Genomic DNA, 23,648 nt, shown 5'->3' on the forward strand with positions numbered 1-23,648 from the left:
TCCTTCAGTTCCGCTGGCGCCATTCTGTATGGGGCTCTCGATATGAGACCAATACCTGGTTCGAGCTTTATGGCAAAATCAACCTCTCTGCGAGGCAGAAGTCCTGGAAGCTCCTCTGGAAAAACATCGGGATATTCCCTTACCATTGGCTCAGATGATAAAGATACTTTAGGCCCTCTAATGTACACAACACTAGCCAAGATACTCAAGTACCCTGGTCGAGCAGCTTACTAACCTTCATGGCTGAGATAACTTTGGGTAGAACCACAGTCCCTGCCCCCTTATACTTTAAACTAGTTGCCTCGAGAGGGTTAAAAATTACCTCCTTGCAGGAACAATCTATGCTTGCATGGTTAGCCGATAGCCAATCCATGCCTAATATTATATCAAAATCTCACATGTCCAATACCAATAAAGTTACATTAAAACATGCTCTGCTACTTCTATCTGACATGCTTTTATCTTTTCTCTCGACAACATAATTTCTCCAGATGGAGTAGAAATAGACAACAGGTAACTTAAGGGTTCTACTTCTAAATTCATATGTTGTACAAACACTGAGGATATAAAAGAATGAGAGGACCCCGAATTAATACTAAAACAAGGTGTCCCAAGATTGGGAGTGTACATGTCATCAGTGTGCCAACTCTCTCGGCCTCCTGCCTATTAGGGGCAAAAACTCTCCCCTGATGGGTTGAGGAAGTTTGGTTCGCAACAACTCCGAATGACTTATGAGGGCACTTATTAGATGTCCTGGTTGCCTACACTTGTAACATACTCCACTTCCTGCTAGGCAACTACCAGAGTGAGGTCTTCCACAATTAGGACACATGGGTAGTATCTTCAAGGTTTGGCCTGCCTGAGCGGCTTGCTGTCGGTGCCGTTGGAAGAAACCACCTGATCTCAAATTCCTCTATGGTGCTGCTATAGGCTTCTGCTCAATCTTTCATTTCTATCCCGAAGTTGGCCCCTTCTCTACAACCTTGGCCAACATCGTCGTCTCATGAAAACTCATGTCTACGGCCATGTGCAATGCATCAGCTTGGGTGGTTGGTCTAAGGACGCGAACAAAACCCTAAATCTCTGACTTGAGACCTCTGACGAACTTGTCAGCCCTCTCAGCCTCAGTTCTCACTAAATTGGGTGTAAACCAGGATAACGCATTCAACTCCTCATCATACTCTTCCACGGTCATGTTGCCTTGCTCTAGCTTTAGGAACTCTTGACACTTGGCCTCTCTCACTATGGCGGAGAAGAATTTGGCATAAAAGTTCTCCTTGAACTGCTCCTAAGTGATCTTACTTATATCTCCACCCAACATCCTCTTTGTGGAATCTCACCAACCTCTGCCTTTGTCAATCAGTAAGTACACAGCGCACTGAACCTTATGGTCATTGGGGCACTTCATATAACGAAAGATGGTCTCCATCGAACTCAATTACATCTGTGCTTTGGTGGGGTCTATTAAAGATCCATTGAAAGTTCCAGGGTTATACTTCCTGAAGTCCCTCAAGTGCTTGGCTTCGGCTGAAAGCATGTCTGGTAAGTGTTGAACTATGATTGGGGCTTGGACTCTTGTAGCTAGAATCTGATCACTTGCAACCAGTGCCTGAACAGGAGCTGTCTGAGTCTGCAGGGCAGGCTGTCGTTGTGCCATTACTTCAAACAATAAGCCTATGTACCTATGCTCTATAGCAGCAAGGTCTGCTTGAGTAGTAGGTGCAGTAGGGTTGACACCTGGTACAGTTGGTTGTCCCTCGGGCTGTCCTCCAAGTTGTCCTTCAGGTTGTCCTTCTAGTTGTTCCGCAGGCTGGTTACGTCCAGCTCCTCTGCCTCCTCCACCACCTCTACGAACACTTCCACGTGGCGGCATTTTTCCTAATTTCCACCATTAAAAGTCTTTCACTACGAGTTCATTTATAACATGCTTACTTACTTATCTAGTTTAATTTAGACAAGGTCATATGCACAATCTTAAATTATATCATAAAAACGTACCTGACGAGTGACGAAGGATCATATTAACCATAGGGATAAAATCAAAGACTTACATCGTAAGTTAGTCTACAGAATCTAAAACTTTGGCTCTGATACCAACTGTAACAACCGACTTTCCTAGTAAGTTGAGGTCATTAATTATTTAAATAACTATAGATTTTTTTTATTTATAAATATACAAGAAAATAATTTAATATTTGAGGAAAAGCTTTAAATAATAATAAAAAAAATAAGCAATTAAAAATAACTAATCAAAATACTAGTTTGGGCGCATAAAAGTAGACAAAAAAATATTTAAAATAGTTGAACCTGAGTTCTAAAATAAACCTATGAAAATATAACTACTAAAATATAAATGTGGAAGAAAAATTGAATTGTTGCCTATGGCGATCCACGGTCACTTCTTATCATTCGCCAGCTTGCCCTTGCCTCTCCCCTTACCTGAAAATTATATATTTAAGAGAGTGAGTATGAATTTATACTCAGTAAAAGGCCCACTATTGTCTCACTATGTGTCTATTAGTCTCTCATTAGAGTCCTATAATAAAGTACCACACGTTATTGTGCTCCTGAACGCACACTATCCAGTGGTCCCACTGGGACTGGACTGGGCTCTCGGTGGATCCGAAGGAATCACCCTAAAGAAGAGTCAGGCTGTAAGTGATCTCGTCGAATCACATCTCAACTAGCCATACATGCATATATATATATATAGGGGGACCTCAATGGACCCCTGGTGGTACGACTCTAACAGGCAGACTAATAGAACATTATAGGCTATACATGCTCAATATAACACCAACATCTTAGCTCAAACAGACATAACTCAAAATAACATATAACCATATCATACACCAATGGTGCTGCATCTCAATCATGAAAGGGTTATTGAAGTAACCAAGTATATGGTTATCTCAAATAGTCATATTACATCTCTCTTAGTTACACCATTAAACAATACAAAATATACAAGATGCACATACAACTTTAAATTCGGTAATATAGGAGAAATCTCTTACCTGGGGATTTACTAAAATACTAATTTTGTGGTTGGCAGTCAAATTCCCAATTGCAGTTCTAAACCTAAACACATACACAAAATTGGTAAATTTGCCAACTATCACTCATTGCTTATTAAGCAGACATCCAAACTTAATCATACTTACCCCAAGACTAAGGTTGAATCCAACACCACCTTAAATGGAAAATTCACAGTTCCAGTTCCACTAATTTCTCTCCTTCAAGCAACCATAAATCAACTTATTCCAAAAATACAAATTTCATCTAAGGTAACAATATTTTAGTTGGGTGTACCAAACCCATACCAACTCACCCAAATGGCTCAAAAGGTTGCAAGAGGCTAAACTTAAAAAGGGCTTGACTGGAAGAGGCTTCGGCTCGGACGCAGCTTGGTGAAGGAAAGTGTGCGTGGCTCGAACAACGAACGCGGCTCAGCTTGCGACTGGCATACAGTGAAGGAAAACGCGGCGTGGACCAGGCGAACGATGGACTCGGCTTCGGCTTCGACAAGCGTATGGTGAATGCTTCAAGTTCAGAGCGAACGGAGAGGGTTGCGGTCGAGACGACGGAGAAGAAGCGCTTGTGAGGGTGACCGAAGATGTACTGTAAAGAGGGGCAGCAATTATGTTTTTTTCTTTTTTTCTTGAAGAAGATGAATAGTAATCTTGGCATGCATCACGAGTGGTTTTACATAATGCAAAAAACAGAAAATGAAACATTTTGTATACTAAATACATTAATAAATGGTATACATGACGTTAAATACATGTCAAATATACTATCTTACTTTCTACTTGACGGATAAATAGCGTCAAGTATACTATCTTACTTGACGAGTAAATAGTGTCAAATATATTATCTTACTTGACATGTAAATAGTGTGAAGTATATGATCTTACTTGACGTACAAAAGTCGTCAAGTATAGGACTCTACTTGATACGTAAAAAGGTGTCATGTATATGACCTCACTTGACACATAATAAGCCTCAAGTGTTATAGCTTATTTGACGTTAATACAGTGTCAAGTAAATGTATACTTGACGATTTTTTAGTGTCAAGTAATGTGAATATACTTGACAATCGATTCCTTGACACTTTTAAAAACGTCAAGTAAACCAATTTTTGTAGTAGTGATTTCAAATTGAGAATACAAATTTTCAAATTGATAATAAAAATAAACACTATGTGATCAAAAATGGTCTACGACGACAGTTATTTACAGTCATAGAATCGGGAGTCATGGAAAGTCCTTCCATGACAGTTTTCAAAAACTGTCGCAATAAATTTTTTCGTGACAGAAAATAAATATCATTAATTAATATTTGATGACAACAAATAACTGTCATCATTTGCAAATTAACGACAGTTAAAAAAATGTCGCAATATGTTATAATACACCACACCCATTTAGAAACAAATAGTCGACACTTTAATATATACACACTATAATACACTTTGTAATATCGAACATTTTCAATCAAGATTAAACAATTTACAAGTATGAAATTCCAACCCTTAATGAAAACCAGTGTACATACCATCAAATTACATATAACATGATTTTCTGCACAAGTATAAACAACCAACCGATAAGCCTTCCATCTTTGAAAATATTCTTTGTTGTTTGAACCATGCTAGCCAATGTATTTTGATGGTCCATATAAACTTCTTTGAAAGAAAACTCATGAAGTTGTCGGCTCCAGTTGAACTTACAAAGACAACATGATTATCGATCAAATATTATTATGATGTCCTTGTCTTCAATTTGTTCCATTTTAATTTTTAAAAACAAAGTTTTATTATAATTAACTAGAATTCAAATATATGTCCAATATATTACTTAAAAGAATTTGGTAAAACGTTGAATATTCCGTAGAATCCATTAGATCATACACGAAATTACTAAACTCATAGTTTAATCAATAATATATCACTTTGTACATATTAGCAAGGATAGTACTAAGATAAAATTATTATCAATATCAACATTTATCTTATCGGAAGGTCAAATAAAAAGGACCCAAACTAAGGGGAAGTCTATTGCATTGCGTTGCATTTTGTTATGGAATTTGGACCTTTCTTTCTTACATTTTTTTTTATCTCATTTCAATATATATATATGTATATATGTATGTATATATATATTCCCAAATCAAAACAAGGCACTACCCCATGAATTTCTTGCTTCTAGGGACCCCTTCTATGATATATCTCTCACTAAGTTATAGAGAGAGAAAAGGGTGGTTTTGAAGGTTTATAAAATTGCAATTTACCCCCTCTCTCTCAACGTTATATAATAATATTCACTACTACAAAATCGACTTTAGTTGACGCTTAAAAACTGTCAAGTAAAGGTTTACTTGACGCTTTTAAAAGTGTCAAGTAATCCAAGCTCAAAAATGAGGAAGATATACTTGACTAGTTTTAAACGTCAAGTAAGACTAGTTTACTTGACAAGTAAAAAACGTCAAGTATATGAGATTACTTGACACTTTTTAAGCGTCAAGTAATCCAGTATCAATAATAGTGATTTTGTTTGACAGATTTTAAGCGTCAAGTAGAGTTATACTTGACAGTCTATAAACGTCAAGTACATGTGATTTCTTAACATTTTTTGCATTCAAGAATGTATGTACTCTTGACATGTTTTGCAAGTCAATTTTTTTAAAAAGAAAATTATATATTTTAAAATATCTTCATGCACCTGTTTTGAAGTCAAACATATATAAGTAAAGCAAGAGAGTACACGTACAAATGTGCTAAAGTACACACTAATTGAATAATTGAATAAACTAAACTTTTTCCATCAAATGACTAATAATATTTTAACATATATCAATGAACCATATACATACATGTAAGTTAGGCTACAACAACTTAAACTTTTCATCTATGTGTAGCTTAACTATAGGTGTATCAACTAAACTAATTCACCTAGCTATATCCAAGTATATCAACAAATTATCACATCTATATATATATCCCAAAAAGAGGAAACTTCATTAAAAGGTGAAATCTATAGGATATGCTTATTCAATCCAACCAGTAATTGAAGGCAGTGTAGCACTTTTCCCTCGAACATTTAAATGTCTCTTGGACTTAAGCTCTCCTCCATCAATAACTTCACACAAGACAGAATCTTCTGTATTAGACTTCACCATCAACGACATCATTCCACCTATAATAGATTTAAATAGTCAATGTTTGTGCAAGGCACAAGATAATGAGAAAAAAAAAAAGCACATGCAATCTAACATACATAAAAAAATAATAAACATTATACATAATTGTTAACATAATAATAATAATAATAATAATTCTTTCATGTTCTATTACGCACCATCCCTGCAAGCTTAACCCAAACATAATGCAAGCTCAACAAGCAACTCAATACATAAAATAAACAAAACAGACTTCTATATGGAATATATATAGACCTGACGACATTGATATACTATTCAACTTAGAAATCACACTGGTGGGGATGAGAAAGAGACAAAATGTCATAGAATTCCATCCCAATTGAATAGCAGATATGATATAACAAGGAAACGAAAAACTATCCATGAAAGGAGTTTCACAAATCTAATCCAGTCTTTCACAAATCTAATCCCTTATAAGCTTCTCCAATCTTTTACATACCAAACACGAGCCTTAAAGAATTTAAATAAACCACATTTGGCATCAATCATGATGAAGAATTTGTATATATACCTTACATCTCCAGCAATGGTATATCTTTCTGGAATTTGATTAACAGCACCTCCTGGGTCTAAAATAATAAAGAAATTAATTAGGATGAGAGATATAATATACATATTATCTATATATTTAGAATTAGAGTTTATTTGAATTGAATTTTTTAGTCTTAAAAATACTATTTCAAATAAGAAAAAAAAAAGTTATGTTTTTAAACACACGTGACCGTGCAAATGGTCTATCTTTCTCGAGCTCTAACTCCATAAGTTCAGCTTCTGCTGCTCGTGTTTTAGCTAAGCCCTGTCCCATTCCAACTTTATCTCCTGTGATCGGAAGACCAGCATCACAAGCAGCCACCGTGAGATTTGATAAAAGCATTGATAAGAATTATATCTCCTGAGAAGTACATAGTCTAAAGTGGAATTTTAAATTAAATCATAACACTTACGGTCAAACTCCCAACAAGTATCCCTACCAATTTTCACAGTAGGAACAAAAATATGAGCAGCAACGATTACGAAATACTTGTCAAACATTTTATTGGGATTTGTTCTCCTCTTCATATTCATATTCACAATATATGTTTTAAAAAGGAGTGGGGGAGAAATCAAACTATACCTCTTAAACTTGTGATAGCTACATTGAATTTGAATGTTAAAGCAGATGTTAGAAAGCCATTTCAAAATCGTTAAAAACACTTTTTTTGCAAGATCTAAAAACATTACTTCTAATCTCAAACTATAAATTCAATGCAAAGCACCTTATATCAATCAACTTCAATCAAATAGTTAAAAAATAAACAAGAACAATTCAAACAAACAATAGACGAAATATGAAATGAAACAAAATCACAAAGAACAAGAATCAAAGATGGTAAATGAAATTATTACCACCAAGACGGGAGAATGTGATGTCAATTGGAATGAAAAGCATCCATAAATGAAAAAAAAAATCTCTACTTCAACGACGTTTGAACACAACTCAAACGGTGTAGAACGAAGCTCGAAGGACGCTAGAGAGCTCAAACAGTGCTGGAATGAAGATTAAGATTAGCCCGTAAGAAGTTATCATTTGACAACACTGTTCTATTTTCAGGACCCATGGACACTTCCACTGTTCGACGCTTTGCCCCACAAGGACAACATATAGGCTAAACAGATTTAACAAGAGACAAAGAAGAATGAATCAATAACAAGATCAAAATGAATGTGAAGACTGAAGATCAAGTTAATATAACCAAAGGAAGTCAAGACAATAGAAGCTTTTCTCAAATTGGTACTTGAGTGCTCATAATTATATGTCCACTTTCATCTCTTAACCTATAAGAAAACATCAAACAAATTTATTGTAAATCAAATATCTTTGGGGTTGTGTGGAGGTTAAAAAGACTGGCTTATGTTACCTTTCACATATTTGTACCACTCTCGCACTAGCATTCGACTCACATTTGCGAGTTGTAACATAATATTCTTCAGGTTTACATGAAACATCCTGAGCATATTATGTTCAAACACATAAAATATATACAAGTATCAAACTTCTTAAACATGAAACATCCATACTAGCACTTTACCACAATAACCACAAACATATTATTAAAATTAGATACAAGGAAACAAAATGATAAATGATGCCTCGGCCAAATATGCGAGGAAAAATAGCCTACACAAAAACAACAAGCATTCACATTAGAACATTTAAATCTTCATCTTCACCATGAATAAATATGTTTCAAACACCTTTTAAAATTGAACACAACACTAAAAAGTCACATTCTGGAAACACTCCCAACAAACTCCTAAATAATTCTAAACCCAAGTCAGTTGGCCTTCTTCAAATTCTCCAAAAAACAAAACCAGCACCACCTAGTAAAATCATTACCATCTTCCTCACTGTTCCCCCAAATTACAATTGGTTTTTTTCATTTTCATACACAAGCAGGTAGTATAAGGTATTGAAAGCTCAAGAGTATATCTCAATAGACAATAGTTAGTTCTATTAACAATGTACAAAAAGGAAAAATATTAAGTCAAAAAGCACAAAGATCTCAATCTCAATATAACCCAAACCAACCTCCAGCCATGACCGACACGTAATTCCACATACACCACAGAAACCCCTATATAGAAAGCATAAGAAGAATGACAAGGAATCGTACTGACCTTGCAACATCGACCGAGATCTTTAGGTCCATCCAAGTCATCTTTCTCCACTTCCGCAGAATACACCAGAAAAACACCAAAGAAGCAATAAAAATCAAACCCCATTAAGAACGCCATAAAAAAACAAAAAAAAAAGAAACAAAAGAGAAGAGAAATGTAAGATGAATTCCTGAACGGAGGCAAAGAGAGAGAGAAGAAGAAGGAAGAGGAGAAAAGAAGAAGAGAAAGAGATGGTTGCAGTAGGGTTTAAACGCAAAACCGTTGAAGAGAGGGGATTGAGAAGATAGTGGTGGGTGGAATTAGAACATGGGCTGAAGAAATCTGGGGAATGGTCAAAAATAGGTTAAAAATTGGGTAGAAAAAGAGTTTTAGGATTGATGGTAAAAAAGTTTCACGATTTAGGATAAATTTGAGGTGAAATGACGAAATATTCTTATTTAATTTTACTTCACACCTTTATTTTCACGATTTTACTCTGGTGTCGTTCATTTCGCAGACATCTTGCGGGTTCTTAAATTCAAATGTTTAATATAAAAATGAAATGAAATTCAAATGTTAAAAGTCACCCTAAATCAATTCATTTCAGATCAAACATTTGAATTTAAGAACATGCGAGATGTTTGCGAGATAAAATAACAATAACTTGCTAACATCCTTTAAAAACATCTCTAAAACAACCCTAAATCAATTTGAAACAATTAAAAATCATATTTGATTTATACATTTAAGATGCAAATATATACATATAACACAACACGATTCGGATTAAAAAAAAAAATTAAAACAAACCACAGTGCGTGAGATATTCGTCGGAGTAGAGGATGAACGACAACGGACTAAAGCGGAAAGTTGACAAACTTTTAAGAGAGGAAAAGAACTGCAAATGAGTTTTTTTTTTTTTTTACTTTAATTACTATACATTGAAGAGAGAGAAGTTGGAAGATAAGAGCAATTGTGAAGTAAAATTAAACAAGGGTATTTTCGTCATTTCACCCCAAATTTGTCATAAATCTCAACTTTTTTACAATCAATCCTAAAACTTTTTTTCCACCCAATTTTTGGCCTATTTTTGGCAATTCCCCAAGAAATTTGTGAAGAGTATGAAGAAATCGTGGATAAGAAGAAATATTTGGAACATTTTAGGGGGAAACTAGGGTTTTTTTTTTTAGAATTTGGAGAAAAAGGGAAATTTTAGGGAAAAAAAGAGGGAAAATTTTAATTTTAGAAATGGGAGAAAAATGAAAATATTGAGGGAAAAAAAGAAAAGGTTTTATTTTTAAAAAATGAGAAAAAACATATTACTTGACGCTTAAAAAATGTCAAGTAATTAACATTAATCTTAACGCATTTAATCGGTCAAGTAGTGAAAATAAAAAACAAGAAATTAGGCATTTTTTCACCTTTTGTTATTCTTGACGTTTTTTTTTCTACTTGACGGTTTTTATTAAAACTGTCAAGAATATAAAAACTGCAAGCGTCAAGTAAAGCGAGTTTTGTAGTAGTGATTGTGTAGTAGTTTATTTTCTTTGGCAAATGGTCAATAATTGAGAAAACCTCACATAATGAGTATTATCGTGTGGATGTTCTACTTCCCTGTATTTTTATGTGAATAAATCATATATAAATCTCCTCTAACTTAATAATATAAATCCTCGATTTGTACTATATAAATCCCCTCTAATCATGAATCTGTAAACTACAATAAAGAGTTTTTTAGAGTTAAAATGATTCATATGAAGCTTGAGAACCAAAAACTAGCAAAAAGAATCATAAACCTCAGCACAAAAACTTAACATATTAACATTATCATTGTGATAGAATTTGACATCTTCAAATTATCAATATAAAATATGCTTTAACGAAACGTACCTTGAAGTCCTTCCAACTCTATTAAAAAAAACAGATAAATCTAACACTTTAACAAATTTCTAGTGCATATTATGCATCTCAATTGATCACAACAAAATAAGATTAAACATAAATATCCATAAGCAATACATTTTCAATGTTGCATTTTCATAAAAATTCAACAACCATTGCCACTATCTCGAGGATTCTTCAAGCCCTAAGTATGAAAAAATGTTCAATGATTAAATCTACTCCATTTAAATGACAATTTGACAAAGCTGAGCTGATAACTCTCATAAAGCCCTTAATCCCCCCTCCCCCAACTTTCAACACTGTTGTTGTGGATTATCTGGTTGGGAAGGAACAACAAGATCTTTCAGAGTATGGAAAGAACTACTATGGAGATTTTTGATAATATTAATTCAAGCAAACGTTGATATACTACTAATATACCATACTAATTAGACTAAAACACTTTCAACGAGACTAGAATTATACAAAATATACTTTAAACCACAATAGTTGAATATGTATTTTGGTAGGGAGGTAGAAACTACTTACCTGAACAAATAATGACAACGTCGTTGAAGTAAGAGAAATTTCTGCTAATCCTCAATTCAATCAATTATTCAAAATACCATAAAGTAGTCATAGGAAGAAAATATAGTTTCATACAGTTAAAGTGTAACAACTCAACTTTTCTATCTAAGTCGAAGTCATTATTTTAGCAAAAAAACAATTTGTTTGACACAAGACATAGTAAACTTTAGTTAAAACAATAAGAAAATTAAAGAAAACTTTATTCGAGCCCTGTTTCAAACAAATAAAAATCTAAAGTATTGTTTACCAAAATAACTATTCGTAAACTCAGTTCAATCACAACAAGAATTTAAAACCATCAGCGGAAGCAGTTTAAAAGACATTTCCCCTATGGCAATCACAGCTCCTTCTTGTCCTTCGTCGGTCTGTCCCTCGAGTTACCTTTGTCTGAAAAGTTAAACATAAAAGGGTTAGTATTAACATAACCAGTAAGAGTCTCACTACTGGTCCCACTAAGGGTAAAATTATTAACTTTTTATTAGAAGGTACCCTGCATCATAACAGTCTCGTGATCCCATAGGATACACATTGGTCTAGTATTCCCGAAGGGTACACTCATCATCAGTTTAGTGCTCCCGAAGGATGCACTCATTAGTCTAGTGCTTCCGAAGGATGCACCCATCAGTCTTGTGCTCTCGAAGGATACACAACAGGTGGTGATCCTGTGGTACACCTGCGAGGCACACTGCCTGATAGATAAAGCTAATAGCTCCCTCTCAATCATTTTAACAATTCATAACAATCACATCAAAGCACAATTAAAACTATCAGCATTTCTCCTTTACTACACATCATTAGTCAAAACAAACACTAGTGTACATCAGAGTTCAGTCAACCATACCAAACATTAGTCATCATGTTTACATCTACATATCAGCCAACCCCATCTCAGTTTAGTAAAACCCATACAGTCAATCAGTCATCATATTTAAATTTATATATCAGCTAACCCATGCCCGTCCAAACTACCATCTTCATATAATCATTTCAGTCCAACACAATTATAGTCAAATTACCCATACTAATACATAATCTGACCTTAGCATAACGATTTCTCAAATAGATATACTCATACACAAGTGTCACTCATTTCAGTTTAGTCAATCCAGTCAAACGTACACTATCCATTCTTTAACATAATAGTCAACAATCCTCAGTTCAGTCAACAAATATTTTTAATTTAGTCGATCCATCAACACACTTAAAACTACATAAAGCAATTAAGTTTTTTTAACCATTCCAACCTACACTTAGCAGTCATATCCTTTAAGTCATTCAAGTCCATGCATAACAGTCAAATCATTTTAATAATTGAAATCCACATATGGGTCCAGTAGTAGAAATCCCTTACCTCGATTTTATGCAAGATCCTTGGTCGAATTAATTCCAACAATTAAATCCTAAACATAAATAAACAGGAGGTTAGCATCTTCAAATAACTTCATCTATCCAACACAACCAAAAGTAAGTTGTCATTTACCACCTCAAATGGGGAGATGAATCCAACTCAACCTATTGCAAACCAAGGATCCGCTCACTAAGCTCAATTAGTACCTTCAAGGATGAAGTGTTTCTCCAAGTAATTAGATCCAACAGTGGAATTTATCAATAGCCATGAAAAACAATTAAATCCCCAATTCATTCTTACCAAAAGTAAATCTAGCAACTCACGGCAAGGTACAAGTGGTAGCGACGTACGAACAGAATCAAAACGATGTGCAAAACATATATGGCGACTAGCTTGGGGAAGAAGCTCGACGCGCACGGCTCATAGACGGCTTGCGCGAAGATCAAACGTCGCGAATCTATGGGTAGCTCGGTCGGATAGGAAGACTTGACGGAGAAGCCAACGAAGGTAGGGGAAACGTGGTGTGACGGAAAAGCTTCATCAACGAACACCGACCGAAGTGAAAACACATTCACTAACTCGCGACTGTTGAAGCTTGAGGAGACAGAGACACTTCAGCTTCGACGGACGATCGACGGCGTGCAGCTACCTGAGCTGAGACGACGTGTCTTGACGGGCAGGCGTTGAAAGATTTTGGTTATGGGAGACAGGCAGCGACGGCAGGGTAAGGGAAGAAGAAGAAGAAGACGACGGGGGTTCACGGGTGGGAGAAGAAGAAAGAACTAAGTATAATATTATTGTAGGTAGCACATGCTTAGACTTATTTGAATCTAGATTATGCACCTAATGGTTCCCAACCTTTTATTACATTTCTTACAATTGAGTATTCTTTCTACTTGTCTTGAAAAGGATAGATTTGATATTGAAAAACAAAATATATGGGGTCCAACCACGGTTTTTCCTCCACGTTATTCATAGTTTTAATTATTATTATTGTGCAATATATATATAAAAACAACTATTAGCTGCCTCGAATAAAATTGTGAGATTTTTTTGGACTTCACTTTAGGTACAGTGTGTGTGTCAATATGTTATGTAATATGACGTTCGAAAAAGAATGGAAATGATATCTAAAAAAACATGCATTTATGAGTTCAGAGTTCAATTTCTAGGATTTTTATGAGTTTGAGAATCAATTAAAAAGTTTTGTAATGTAAGGAACTATCGAACCTCAAAGAGAGGGAGATTTTGAAACAATCGGGGATTCCTGAAATGTAAAGGCGATGTAGCAATGAAGAAAATATCACACCAATCCAATTTCTGCTCTTCACTTGTAACGAAAGCTTGTCCAAACCCCTCCACATCCCCTTCTCTCTGCCATAGCTTTTTCTTCTCTTCAATCGAAAGTTGGAACAATTTCTTTGTTTCCATCTCCATTCTCTCCATCAACGAATTGCTCACTCCATGCTTTACCAACTGTAATTAATTTCACCAATTATTTTCAGATTCCTGTTATTAATTAAACACATAGAAACAAAGAGTGAGGAGATATTATAAACCTGAAAGAATCCCCAATTTTTGCAAGCAGAGTGAAGGCGAGACAATATTCGTAGTCCATTGTATCATCGGAGCAGAAGTTCGAGATGCAATCACGGGGATTTGGACATGAGGGACGGTGGCGGTGATGGGATCAAGTGTCATATGGAGATGGCCTTCTTCGCATTTGGAGATGGTTTCTTCGTGTGAGTGAGAGTTTTTGATTTGGGTGAAAGTTTTGATTTGGATAAAAATGTTGATTTGAGGAAACATCTTAATTAACCTTAATTTTTATTTTAATTTAATTTTAATTTATTAAAATTAAAAAAAAAAATGATTTCATGTATCTTCTATGACATCAAATAACTGTAGCGAAAAGTATTATCCGAAAAAATCGGCATTTTTCCGCTAAAAACGCGTTTTTTCACCTTTTGTGACAGTTTTTTTTCTCCCTGCATTTTGTGATATAAAGAACTGTCGTAGTAGAGAGTTTTTCTTGTAGTGAAGTTTCATTGCGATTGATATATAGGCGTGTAGGTTTCGAGAATTTTTTTAGGGTTTTATTTTTTAAAGAGAAATTAGTGAATGAATATATAACAAGAATCCAACATAAAATGCATGCATGGATATGGATCATACAATAGGATAAAGTAAACCTTAGTATTTTACAGTTTTAGGTAGAAACTTTTGAATTACATGTTATAACTTAATTTTTGAATTAGGTTATAGCAAAATTTTGGGGTTGCGTGATACACCAATATTGGCATTTCTTTATGTTCATATAGTATCATAAAGTCAATCCCAAAACGACTCTTCCTCTCTCTGTTCTTCATTAATTCATGTCATTTTTTTAACATCTTTGAAAGCATGAGTTTCTACAACCTCTCTCGCTTGGTTCTCATCAGCAAATATATATATATATATATATATATATATATATATATATATATATAACAAAAGCAATGAATTTTGAAAGAACTAAAAGTTAACTCAAGCTCAAAATATAAAAACAAAAATTGCAGCATTTTGGAACCCCTAGGAATCAAATAGTGCAATGTTTTCATTCAACAATTGTAAGGTGGATCGAGATTAAATCATTAAAACCTTCAAAAAGATAATCGGTGTCATCAAAATATTTTCAAATTAACAAAATAAAATTTATTTGTGAGATTATTAACCATTAACTACCAATTCCACCGCAAACACACACACAATCTACAGTAAAGCAAAAATGGTGACAAAACACTTCATTCTCGCATGGCATAAAAAGATAAATAATGATGTTTTTTATTACTCATATTCAACTACATTCAAAAGCATGAAGCTACATTTACATCAAAACAAAACATGTGTTTAAATCTGAAATAATAAGCTTTTAAGCGAATGGTTTTAATTTTCACCACCAATTTTTATTTATTCGTATATGGTATGTATATCTTGAAAAGTCTATCCTCATTCCTTTCTCCTTCAAGCATACTTCATCTTCTTTTCTTTAGCATTAGTACTTCATCCACATTTCATCACATCCCTTAAAACAAATGTCTACTTTCTCAATATCTGCCAATTTCATAAAGGAAAATAAAACAATTAAAAAAATATAATCATATCCATCAAAACTGATTTCATTTTATTCTCAATTTCAATTGTTTTTTTTCAAATTTATATATAGTTCAACACTTTGTTTTATAGAAAATCAGATTGAGTAAAACTCACACACACACACTGTATATATCAAAAAAAATAAGCACTCTTAATTTAAACCACGACACCCTACAAATCGAATTGAGGATGAAACGGTATTCATGACGATACCATTGGAAAACCAACAACTTACGATGACACACTGCCACAATTTCCTTGATCCCCTCCAGTTTTTTGACAAATTTTAATTTCCTCTAATGGCTTAATACACATTTCACGTTAAAGCCCTCAATGTGGAAGATCCATATGTAGTTTACAAATTTGCCACTACACAAATTTACTTCATTAAACATATCCTCAAATTATCTTTGACATTTTCAACGGTTTTTTTTAGTTGTATATATAACTAATAAACACACATATACCTAGACCACATCAATTAATATCATCAGTATACTTTGTTATATTTGTATTTTTTTTTCAAAATATTACCATACGCATAAATTATTAAACCTAGAAATAAACTATGTTGTATTTATTTATTTATTTATTTTCCAGTAGAACATGATCCTTCACCTAATTAGCCGAGTTATCATTCGACATAAAGAATTTATTAGTATAAAATACATAGCTCAACTGACATCTGATGTGTGTAAGCGATCATGGGGTTTATGATTTGAATCACTGCACCCACATCATATTTCTCCCCAATTATTACTACTTTAATATTAGATCAATTAGTATAAAAAGAGAAATTTGATGTAACAATCAGTATAAAAAGATATTTATATTCGATCAAGGACTCGTGAACTCTAATAGACTACATATTTTGGAGTAAGTTGAGAATCACCCACATTGAAAAGATAAGGAAAGATGTCACAATTTTTGTTAAAGAAATCAACGACGAACTACAGAATTACAAAAAATGTTTGGAGAAATCGACACAAACTAGGATAATCTGAGAAGGAGAGACATTATCTATTAACAAAGAGTTAAGTTACAAGGTTGAAAGGCTAGAGGTAAGCTTGGAACAACCAAACTATTATTAAGTTACAAATATCTTTCCACAAGTTAACAATAGATTTTGATTTTTTGTTAACAATGTTATTGTTTCTTTCTATCCAGACAGTCCAAAGTAAGTCAGCTATCACATTGAATCTAATGACATTTCTTCTACTTGATTGCTTTAGCTTGGATATCATTCTGCATATGGTAATTAAGTTTGAGAAACTCCCAAGTGCTCTCACCATTTTGTTTCACAACAATTTTGTGACTCTGCAATCTAGAAGGAGATTATCTTGATCTTCATTGTTTCATAGCATAAAGTATACCTGTTTGGATTCAAACATATAGACAGACATTTTTTTTTAATGACGTCCATCATATTAATTTTCCTATGGAATACAGTCCACAAGAAAAATTTGCATTTTAATTATAGACATCCAAGGGGTCTTTAAACTGCAGTGCTTTCTAGTTGAAGGGATATCTCCGATGAATGAATTAGCTGAGTATTTGGCACTAATAATTTTCCTCCAAACCACATTTGGTTCTGTAAGATAACGACAAAGCCATTTATATAAGAGCGAGATGTTCGTGGTTCTTAGCTTTGAGATGGCCAAACCTCTTGTAACGACCCAACTTTCTACTAAGTTGGAGTCATTACCATTTAAATAAATATAGACTTTTTATTTTTAAAAATGAGAAAATACCAAAATTTTAAGAAAATATTTTAAATATTTAGTTAATATAATAGTAATATATATCTAAAGAAAGAAGGAAATAATTAATTAAATGATCAAAATAGCAGCCCAGAGGGAGAGGTAAAGGAAAATACCTCTTTAATAGGTTTAAATTTTTGTTATGTTTAGGTTTGTATTGTTTGGATGAGGTTTGAGATGGTTTCAAAGTAAAAGATAGCTCTAGTAAACTCTTTGAGCATTCTTTTGTGCAACTTACAAAATTTTATTGCCTATGCTGGAGTATGATTGAGCTGACTAATTTGTTTTTCTACTTCCTCTACTTCCTTATTCTACTTCTTTGTACCTTGCCTTCTACTCATTGTTTCTCTCTCATCTTTGGTCATGCTGAATTTTGATAACTAATGAGAAAGTTAAAGCTATCTGACATTTTGATAAGGATATATGTGTAATTTGATGAGTGACGTTGGAGATGACTCTTAAGAATTGGTTCTTATGATTTATACTATACTTTGGGAATAGTAGGGCCTTGATGATTTTTCAATCTCAAAAGAATTTGAAAAAGACCAAAAAGCAACATTGTGGAAAGTAGTAAAGGTAAATATATTTATAAATAGTTTACAACTTAATTTAGCACATAATATACCATGCATTATTGTTTGGTTTTGTGTTATAGTGTCCTCTACAAGTAGATACTGTTGAATGTGGATATTATATTATGAGATACATGCGCAAAATCATGAGTGAGGACACAAATATTATTATTGATGCAGTATGCTTTTAGACGACTTACATTTGTAACATTTAGATTAAGTACGAGTGGAGTGGGTTGAATTTTTAGCTCGGTACATATGGTAGACACACCTAGATATGATCTTGTTAATTTTGTGAATGACTAACATATCAAAATGCCTATAACTTTTTTTTGTGTAAATATTTTGTTCATAGCAATTATGCTTACATACATTGGACGCTTATATACATGGGACAATAGATGTGAGAGGATATAAAAAGTTTTGGTATACCACAAATGTTTTTTGTTATATAAGATAGCTATTATTATTGTCCATTTTGGAATAGGCCACATATAAGAAATTTTTATTAATTATATTGGATTGGAATTGTGTCATTGTTGATGACATTGCTGAGAGTAGTGAAATTATTGTTGGTTCGCTTATTATACTAAATTATTAGTCATTTTTTTGTTGTGTAACTATTGGTTGAAGAGTTTATTTTGTTTATGAATATGTTTTATTGAAACGAATGTACGTAATGCAAAAAACAAAAAATGGAACATTTTATATATTAAATATATTAATAAATGATATACATGACGTTAAATATATGTTTAACACCCGAAAACTATTAAGATTTTTTTTATTGTTTTTATTTTGTTAAATTTTAGGTGGTACTTGTGAAATTGTTTTAAACTGTGGAGATTAAGTGTTTGGAAGGATGTGAATTCTATTGTTAAAATTTGATTTGTGGGATTAAATTTTTGGAAATTGGAATTCTATTGTTAAAATTTGATTTTTGAATTATTGGTTGGTGAATTAAAGTTGTAAAGTTAAAAGTATTATAAGTAATTATTGATGCGTGTATATAGAAAGTTAGGGACGAGTAAGAATAATTATATCATGGAATCATATAATTATTAAGGAAAAATATAAAAGAGGTGATGAAATGGGGTATTAATGAAGAGAGGGAAAATTAATTCGCATAGGAAGAGAAGAAGGAAAAGAAAAGTTGTTTGGTGAAATTAAATAATTATAATAATAATAATTACTATTATTATTATTACTATAGTATATATTAAATAAGCCTCCCTCGTTTTTTGTGCCCATATTCTCCACCCACTATTTCTCCATCACCAATCAACTCTAGAGCAGCCGCTGCCCCGCTCCTCGAGCCATCGTCATGCACAGCACTCCAGTGAGAGAGTCCCCGTCACGGTTGCATAGATTGGTTATTTTATAGAATTTTGAGTTTTTCTTTGCTTTTCTTCGTTGTGCTGTAACTTTATATGAGACATTTTAAATTAAGATTTTTTACTTTCTAGCTTGTTTTGCCTTTGTATTATGGATTGCTTTTTGGAAATTTTGAGTTTCTTTTTTTTTTTGTCTTTTGTTGTGCGAGTTTTTTGAGGAAACGTTTTAAATTTAGTTTTATTATCTTTTAGTTTGTATTTTGCATTGTATGGATTCTTCTAAAACTTTGACTCTCTTCTTTGTCTTTTTTTCATCATTTATTGTGCGATCTCTTTTTATGAGACATTTTTATTTTAGATTTATACATTTAGCTTACAATATTTGAAATTTGGAGTTTGTTTGGATATTTTTATCCTTTTGGTATTCTCTGTTTTTTCCTTTATTTTGTTTAATGGGTGAATGTTTTTTCAACAAATGTGGAATTTGTTTTCTTCTTACGTAGTTGCATTTTCTTTGAAACTTTAGTGTGTCATGATTATTCAGATCTCCTTGTTTCTCTCTTACGTGTCGTTTCTCTGTTTGTTATGTTTTTTCATGATTATGGAGAGTGTTCCTTTTAAATTTGGGTTGAAATTTAGGGTTTTCTTCTTATTATTTTTATCCTTTGTTGTGCGATGTCATTTTATAAGATATTTTAAATATAGATTTATTAATTTTTAGCACTTGCATTTTGTATATAGATTGTTTTTTGAAATTTAGGGTTTTATTCTTGTTCTTTGTTTGGGTTCTTTGTTGTGATGTTTTTTATGCAACGATTTATGTCTTTCGATCCATTGTTGTGTGATTTCTATTTATGAGATATTTTTAATTGTTTGTTATCTAGCTTGCATTTTGTATATTATGGACTGTTTTTGGAAATTTTGAGTTTTGTTTTCTTTTTTTGTCCTTTGTTGTGCGATGGTTTTTAAAAAAAAGAAAATGAATATTATTTTTCTCTCTCTCTCGCCGCACACCCTCCCCCCTTTTTTTTTCTTTCTTCTTTTCTTTCTCTTCTCTTCTTCTTTTCTCTTTTCTTTTCCTCCATTCTTCTTCCGTTTCTCCTTCTTCCTTCAGCCCAGCAACCACCCACCCCAAATCTCTTCTTCTTTTCTCTTTTCTTCCTCTTCTGTTCGACGCCGACCATCAGACGAAGCCGAACACCGCCGCTCGTGTCCAGATCTGCGAAGCCTTCTTTTTCGTTCACCGAAGCCGAAGCCTAACCGTCGTCCTTCTTTCCTTTTCGCTCGTCCGCCACCCACCGTCACCGCCCAACTCTCCTCGTCCCGCTATCGCCGCTGCACTCGTCTAAAGTCGTCGTGCGTCCAGATTGCGAAGCCGCCGCGCGGCTCATCCGCGTCGTTCCTTCCAGATTCGCAACCGCCCGAGCCACCTCGTCAACTATCTGCACCGTCGCGTCTGTTCGTCGGCCGACAGTAAGACAACATCGTACTTCTTCTTACAGCCGCAATTCATAAATTGACGTACACTCTCATCTGTTTGTACCTTTGTCATTTAGGTTCGATCGTCACTGCTGCTGTTTTGTTTTGTTGTGAGTTCTCTGATAAGTAAAATTGATAGTTTATGCGTGATGGATTGTTAAGATGAAATATCAAATTAAACATTTGGTTAACGTTGTTCTTGTGTTGTAAGTGACATTGGTGATGAATTGTTAAGATGAAATATCAAATTAAACATTTGGTTAACATTGTTCTTGTGTTGGAAGTGACATTGGGTCTCTCGTGTTCATAACCAAAATTGTGAATTTTGGAGTTCGGCTCGCTAATACTTGGTAAGCTAGAATCTACTTAGGAGAAATTTTAGAGGAAGTGTGTATCATGAAAGTAATTGAGTTTCATAATTTTTATGTTTAGGTATCTTTCGTTGGATATAGTTTGTTCGAGAAATTGAGCAACCTTGAGGTAAGGGATTTTCTACTGGACTCAATAACAAAAATTAAGATGTATTGACTGTATGGATCGTAATATTATATCTGAATGAGTAGGGATGACGGTTATGATGTATGTTTGGATGTGTTCTTAATGTTTAATGTTTACTGGGAGAAATTTATATATATGTGCATAGATTGATGTGGACTTGTGGTTGAGTGTATGTTGTGACTGTCTGATTATGTATATTTACAAACCTAAGGATGTGGAAACGACTGAATCTCGTAGATGTTGCTTATATAAAGTGTGGATTTTAATTCGTAGATTGATTGTTATTTAGACTGAATGTATGATCTATTGTTATGGTTGTGTGCTTGTGAACGGAAGAGACGTCATGGTTGTGCCCTTGTAGACTGAGGAGGAGGTTATGATTATTTAGTTTGTAGACTGATGTATTGATATGTTTTTGACTGACCTTGGGCCAAACTAGAATAAGACGACTGTTTGGGGTTAAATGAGGAGTTTATGTGATGAGACTGTTTAACTGAACCGACTGTTAAGATGTTTAGAATGGACTGAGGGAAAAATTATTAGTTTTCCTATTGGGTAGTTACCTTCTCGGTGTCCTACGGGATCACCACCCTTTTGTGCATCCTTTGGGAGCACTCGACTGATATGTGCATCCTTCGGGAGCACTCGACTGATATGTGCATCCTTCGGGAGCACTAGACTGATATGTGTTTCTGCAGAACACTAGACTGATATGTACGTCCCTCGGGGCGTTAGACTGATTATGTGTATTCTACGGGATCACAAGACTCTGACTGTACATGGTATACCCAATAGAAAGTTAGGGACCAGTAGTGGGTCTCTTACTGAGTATATTTATACTCTCCCTTTTATGTTTAACTTTTTCAGGCAAAGGTTGAGGGTGGCAAACCGACGAGGGGCAGGAAGGAAGCGTGATTGCCACAGGGAATATGTTATTGTTGCTTCCGCTTTATGTTTTTGATGTTTAAAACATTGTGATGGAACTGAGCTTACAAACTATTATTTTAGTAAAAAGTACTTTTAAAGTTTTAGAACATTTGAAACCGGGCTCGACTTAATTTTGTTTTTTCTCGATTGTATGTTTTCAAAAGTCTTATATTTCATTTTGTATCAATCAAGGTCTTTTGTTAAAAATTAACGACTTCGACTTAGTTAGAAAAGTTGGGTCGTTACATCGACGGTGCTGCGACAGTTGACGATGACGATAGGAGCTGCGTTGGTCGTAGGGGTCGCGGTTGTCGGAGATGCACAGTGAGTGCGGCGGCTAGGGTTAGAGGGAAGAAGGAGATTGAAGATGATGATGAATAATCAACTCACAGTTTACGAGATGGCCTTATTTAATTGCAATAATAGTATTATTAATAATTATTATTACTATTATATCTTTTAAATGAAAAATCCTTTTTTGTTATTCCTTTTCAAATCCATTATTCCTCTCTGTTCATTAACTCTAACCCATCAAATCCATCTTCTCATTCATTTTTTTTCTCCGAATAAACCAAAATTATCATAAACCCTCCATAATCTTCCTAATATACATAAATCAATTCACAATTAACCTTAATCACCCGATCTTTAACCAAACCAATATAATAAAAATCAATGTTTCCAAATCTCAAAACTCATTAAATATCCTTCCATAATACTCAACTTTCACAACTTCCATAATTCTCAAATTTGTTTATTATGACATTTTTTAAATGTCAAGGATATGTAGAAAGAATACTCAATTGTAAGAAATTGTGCAAGGTGTGAAAAGTTTAACATGTAGAGGGCATGACTCACCTTCATGAATATTGGTTTAATCGTGCAAGATTATGCACCTAATGGTTCCCAACCTTTTATTACATTTCTTACAATTGAGTATTCTTTCTGCTTGTCTTGAATATGATAGATTTGATATTGAAAAACAAAATATATGGGGTCCAATCAAGATTTTTCCTCTATGTTATTCATAGTTTTAATTATTACTATTGTGCAATATATATATAACAACAACTATTAGCTGCCTCGAATAAAAAGGGTGAGATTTTTTTGGACTTTACTTTAGGTATAGTGTGTGTGTGTGATGTTATGTAATATGACGTTCAAAAAAGAATAGAAATGATATCTAAAAGAACATGCAATTATGAGTTTAGAGTTCAATTTCTAGGATTTTTATGAGTTTGAGAATCAATTAAAAAGTTTTGTAATG

General features: G+C 33.7%; 1 protein-coding gene and 2 long non-coding RNA genes across 8 annotated transcripts; 1 reads left to right on the plus strand and 2 right to left on the minus strand.

Annotated features, from left to right (window-relative positions):
• Positions 1-5,794: 5,794 nt before the first annotated feature.
• LOC101221496 lies at positions 5,795-9,204 on the minus strand. Of its 5 annotated transcripts, XR_969774.2 has the most exons (6): positions 8,881-9,204; positions 8,121-8,209; positions 7,609-8,037; positions 6,940-7,041; positions 6,734-6,791; positions 5,795-6,197 (listed from the first exon to the last, which is right to left on the minus strand). XR_969774.2 is itself a non-coding variant. In XM_031887925.1 (5 exons), the coding sequence occupies exons 2-5, from the start codon at positions 7,649-7,651 to the stop codon at positions 6,167-6,169; spliced, it is 234 nt and encodes a 77-aa protein (XP_031743785.1). In that variant the 5' UTR covers positions 7,652-8,209; positions 8,881-9,201; the 3' UTR covers positions 5,795-6,166. The 5 variants fall into 5 exon arrangements, 3 of the variants coding, with proteins under 3 accessions (XP_031743785.1, XP_031743784.1, XP_031743783.1); XR_969771.2 differs by having other exon boundaries at positions 8,121-9,203; XM_031887925.1 differs by having other exon boundaries at positions 7,609-8,209; positions 8,881-9,201.
• Positions 9,205-11,344: 2,140 nt separating this feature from the next.
• On the minus strand, positions 11,345-13,567 carry LOC105435827. Its single transcript, XR_969777.2, has 4 exons — positions 12,977-13,567; positions 12,812-12,882; positions 12,680-12,728; positions 11,345-11,715 (listed from the first exon to the last, which is right to left on the minus strand). It is a non-coding gene; the product is annotated as an uncharacterized LOC105435827 (long non-coding RNA).
• Positions 13,568-20,486: 6,919 nt separating this feature from the next.
• Positions 20,487-22,497, plus strand: LOC105435828. 2 transcript variants are annotated; one of them, XR_004217222.1, is made up of 3 exons: positions 20,487-21,306; positions 21,389-21,436; positions 22,322-22,497. It is a non-coding gene; the product is annotated as an uncharacterized LOC105435828 (long non-coding RNA). The 2 variants fall into 2 exon arrangements; XR_969778.2 differs by having other exon boundaries at positions 21,389-22,497.
• The last annotated feature ends 1,151 nt before the right edge of the window (positions 22,498-23,648 follow it).

Source organism: Cucumis sativus, chromosome 6 (genome assembly GCF_000004075.3).
Source record: "Cucumis sativus cultivar 9930 chromosome 6, Cucumber_9930_V3, whole genome shotgun sequence".
NCBI lineage: Eukaryota > Viridiplantae > Streptophyta > Magnoliopsida > Cucurbitales > Cucurbitaceae > Cucumis > Cucumis sativus.

Coding starts and splice junctions, on each gene's coding strand:
- LOC101221496 (XM_031887923.1), bottom strand. CDS start 7,096: ATGCTTTTATCAAATCTCACGGTGGCTGCTTGTGATGCTGGTCTTCCG. Junction 6,792..6,939: donor TAGACCATTTGCACGGTCAC/GTGTGTTTAAAA, acceptor TTATTATTTTAG/ACCCAGGAGGTGCTGTTAAT. Junction 6,198..6,733: donor ACCATTGCTGGAGATGTAAG/GTATATATACAA, acceptor AATCTATTATAG/GTGGAATGATGTCGTTGATG.